Below are 4,070 nucleotides of genomic sequence, written 5' to 3' on the forward strand. Positions count from 1 at the left end.
CCCGAGGTGGGCGCCGCGGGCAGGGCGGTGGGGCGGGAGAGCCCCTCCCAGCTGTCGGTGCTGCCTGCCTGTGCCTCAGGGCGGGCTTCTGCAGCGCTCCCGTGTCTTGCAGAACTTCGAAACGGCCGTGCGGGAGAACGTGACCATCAACGGGCAGCCCTGGGAAGAGACTTCGGAGGACTCCAAGCTGCACTGTGGTACGCGTTGGTGTCCGTTTTGCGTGTGGGGCAGCTTTCCCTTCATTTCTCTGTGGCAGTAGGGATGCTCATGGAGCCGGTAAGGCCAGACTCCACGTCCTCACACACGCGAGCTGGAGCGCTGTGCTGTGTGACTGTGGTTCTTGCAGAGCACTGTTGGTAAATCGAGGGTGTCCAGGATGTGTGGGCACCTGTATCCAAGAGGAGGGGGAAGGGGGAGCAGCTTTATCTGCAGGACCCTTGTTCTCGTTGACATTTCTCTCAAGATCCTTAGAGCCCACGTTCCACCTATCACTACTATGGTGCCTACCTAACATAAAGGATCTGCTCTTGGCTACCAGAGGAAAGTAGCTTAGAGGCTTCCAAAGCATCTGATATTAACGTGGGAAAAACAAGGGTTTAACTTTTATTTAACAGCAGCTGTCTTGCCGGAAAGTCTACAGCAAGTGTTTAGGAAGTTGGTATTTCAAAGCAAGACTTTTCATTTGAGAGTTTAGGAAGAGTATGTTCTATTTAATCAGCTTCTTTTATTGGAATCAATAAGTATACAAAACTTAATGAAATAAGGTAAATTGATCTATTTGTAAAGCTACAACACAGCAACAGGATCCATATTTTGAGGCTTTGTGACCTCTCTGGACAGTCATTTCCTGTGTTTGACATCCTAGCTTGTGATAATTTTCTTCCCTGTGGCCTGTAGGTATTTCCTTTACTGCAGCATACCTGTTGTCTCTCGTCCTTTTGCTGCACAGCTCAGAGAAAAGCCTGCTTCTGTCCTCTCTGAAACCACCCTTTAGATAGCTGAGGGTAGTAGTTAAATGTCTCCCGAGCTTTCTCTTCTCCAGGCTGAGCAAACACAGCTCCCTCAGCTGCTTCTCATACATCATGTACTCCAGATGCCAATCCTCTTGCTGTTCTTCCATTGGACTTGATCCAGTATTGAATGACACAGTGTTCCAGAGCATCCTAGCTGTGGTGGTATGGTCCAGGTAGGGGAGAATCCTGGCTGGATCATTGAGCTCAGAGAGTAGAGTTTAACAGCTCATACTTGTACCTCAGGGCTGATTGCAAGGAGGCTTCCTCAGATGTCTGTTCTGGGACCCATTCTTTTTAATGGGTGTGTGTTCTGGGACCCATTCTTTTTAATGGGTGTGTGTTCTGGGACCCATTCTTTTTAATGTCTTTATCCGTGACTGAGGAAGAGATGAAAGGGTCCTTCATCTAATTTGCAGCTGACATCGACCAGGCTGGTGGGCAGTGGATATGCTCAAGGACAGGCACATTTCTCATGAAATTCATCAAGGACAAAAAGTAAAGCCCTAAATCTCTGCAGAGGTACAGGTCAAAAGGACCTGGGGCTCCTGGCAGGCCAACTCTGAACTAGCCTAGTATATTGTATTAACAGGAGTATGGTCTCTATGTCCAAGGAACTGATTGTTTGCCTTTACTCTGCACTTAATAGAGCACATCTGGAGTAGTACATTCATTTTTGGACATACACACACCCAGTACAGGGAAATTTTTGATAAACTAGAGCTCATCAGGGGCTGCCAAGACAGCTAGGGGACTGGGAGCACTTCCATGTGAGTTGAGGTGGAAGGAACTGGGCTTGTTTAGCCCAGAGAAGCCAGGCCAGCCTTCCAGTACTTACAAGGAGGTTACTGGAAGCGTGGACCCAGGCTGTTTAATGACGTGCACAGAGGCAAGAGTCATGAAAGGGGAGATTCTGCCTTGATGTAAGGAAGTAAAAATTCGCTATTAGGATAACTGAACATTGGAAAAGATTGCCCAGAGAGCTTGTGTAGCCTCCAGCACTGGAGTCTTCCAGGAACCAACTGGATGAAGGTCCTGAGCAACCTCGTTTGAACTGGGTATTGACCCAGCTGCAAGCAGGAGACTGGGGTCAGGTGAGACCTCCTGAGAACCCTTGGAGCCTGATTTTATACTAGGGACCTTGACCAAGATCTCTTCCTGTCAAGAACCCCTAGTAGTATGTCTGTTGCTACTATTTTCTATGCAAATTAAGTAAATGTTTATCATTATTGCTATATAATGATATATGTAATATATACAGTATTTTTATGATAATTGTCCCTTGAATACTAGCAGTGGAGATTCTTGGTAGTCTGGTGTCCAAAGAAAATTTCAGTGTGATTAATTTGCTCCCCTGTGTTAGTGTTAGATGTTCTTTGCCTGTAACTTGATGCTTTTTACGGTTGCAGAGAGATGAAATTACTGATCTATTGAACTGGCTGTGGAGAAAGAGCTCCTCGAACCATTTTTCGGTCAGGAAGCTTCTGCAGTTGTAGTTCTAGAATGATAAAACTCCAATTCTTTTGATTACAAAGTCAAAAATGCACTGGTCTCATGATGCAAAATGCTGAACTGATTCAGGCTGACTTAAATAATTCCAGTTTGTTCAAAAATTCCTAAGAAGATTTTCTTCACAGGAAAAGTTTGTTCAGGTAGATGTTATTTTCCGTAAGTTATCCATTGGCTCTGCAAGTCTAACTATGCCAGCTGAGATACTGTCATCGTCCCGCAGCTGGCATAAAGCAGGTGTAAGGACTGTATTGCGCTTTTAAATTTGACATAAATTTACTCATGTGCTCGTCTCTGATCCAGTTGGAGTCACCAAGTGATGGGCACTTAATGCTTTCGGTGTTCATGTTGACCAGTGGCTCAAGTCTTTCTTCTCTATACTTAAATGATTTCATAGTGATCCTAAAACAAACCAGCAAAACAAACCCACAAACGAAAAACCTTGAGTTCGCCTTTCTGAGGCTTACAGTCACCTGGTTCTGAACAGATTGACCAAGAGAGGGCGCTCAAAATCCATCTTTTACGGCTAGGTGAAACCGTTGCATGGCTTGCAAGTTGTGCTCCACGTTAGCGGGGACAGTGAATTTAAATGCTAAGGAGTTTGCAAAATAAAATTAAAAAATAAAAAAGCATCGTTTCAAACCTCCACTGGGGGAAGAAAATTGTAGGAATGTGCAGGTGGAAGAGTATAGAAGTATGCACTACCTTTCAGTTACAGTTAGGTTGTAAGATTGAGCGGTTGATCCTGTTTTCTTCTATAACTCAATCTTTTATTGTTTGGGATGAAAACATGTGATGTCAGGACTTTCCTTGCCTTCTTGCCACTTTTCTTGTTGCATTTTACATTGCTTTTGTTCAGCTGAAAAACAAGTTCTCTCAAAAGATAGCCATTACTTTGAGAGGCGTTATTCATAGTTTGAGAGTTCATAGGGAAATAAGTTCTTGACATTTTGCCCAGATGGCTCTCTGCCTCCCCCACTGCCCAGCTCATTTACTTCAAAAGTAACTGGCCAACATCAAGTTGTGCTCCAATTGCTGTATCACCTTAATGAGGAGGTCCAAGACATATGTTTATCTCTTTGTTGATAATCATGCATGAGTTTTTATTTCAGATCTAAAGCTGGTTTTTTCCTTACAACTTTTTATCATATTCAAAGAAAAAAAAAAAGTAAGAGTATTCTTGTGTGTCTGTCATTTTTAGGTTCCAGCATTAAAATTCTTGAAGATCAGTTTGATGAACTAATAGTAGAGACGTCAACAAAGCGTAAGCAGTGGCCTAAAAAGATCCTGAGGCATGCTATCCAGACCATGAAAGCAGAGCAAGAGATGTTGGTGAGTAACCCAAGATTTTCAGAAAACCTTTGCCTGTAGAAGCTGCTGACCACATGTAACTTGAAGACCTAAATCACCAATGTTGACCTTTAAGCGCCTCCCCCATAGTTTGTCATATAATGAAATTGGGTTTTTGTATTAATTGGTTCTTCAGTAAACGGAGGGTTACTACAAAGTGTTGTGACTATGAGTGAATGGGGCCTGTGGCACAGTTCAGCA

General features: G+C 43.8%; 1 protein-coding gene across 1 annotated transcript in view; it reads left to right on the forward strand.

Moving 5' to 3' along the window:
• Nucleotides 1–112: 112 nt before the first annotated feature.
• NSL1 (NSL1, MIS12 kinetochore complex component) overlaps nt 113–4,070 on the forward strand; it is a gene marked incomplete at its 5' end in the record, with an annotated part of 10,813 nt that continues 6,855 nt past the window's right edge. Inside the window, 2 exons of the mRNA XM_010147236.1 lie at nt 113–197; nt 3,721–3,851. Of these exons, the coding sequence (XP_010145538.1) occupies nt 113–197; nt 3,721–3,851 (216 nt within the window). The remainder of the gene's footprint in view (nt 198–3,720; nt 3,852–4,070) is intronic.

The sequence above is a fragment of the Eurypyga helias genome, unplaced genomic scaffold, assembly GCF_000690775.1.
Source record: "Eurypyga helias isolate BGI_N326 unplaced genomic scaffold, ASM69077v1 scaffold19952, whole genome shotgun sequence".
Classification (NCBI taxonomy): Eukaryota; Metazoa; Chordata; class Aves; order Eurypygiformes; family Eurypygidae; genus Eurypyga; species Eurypyga helias.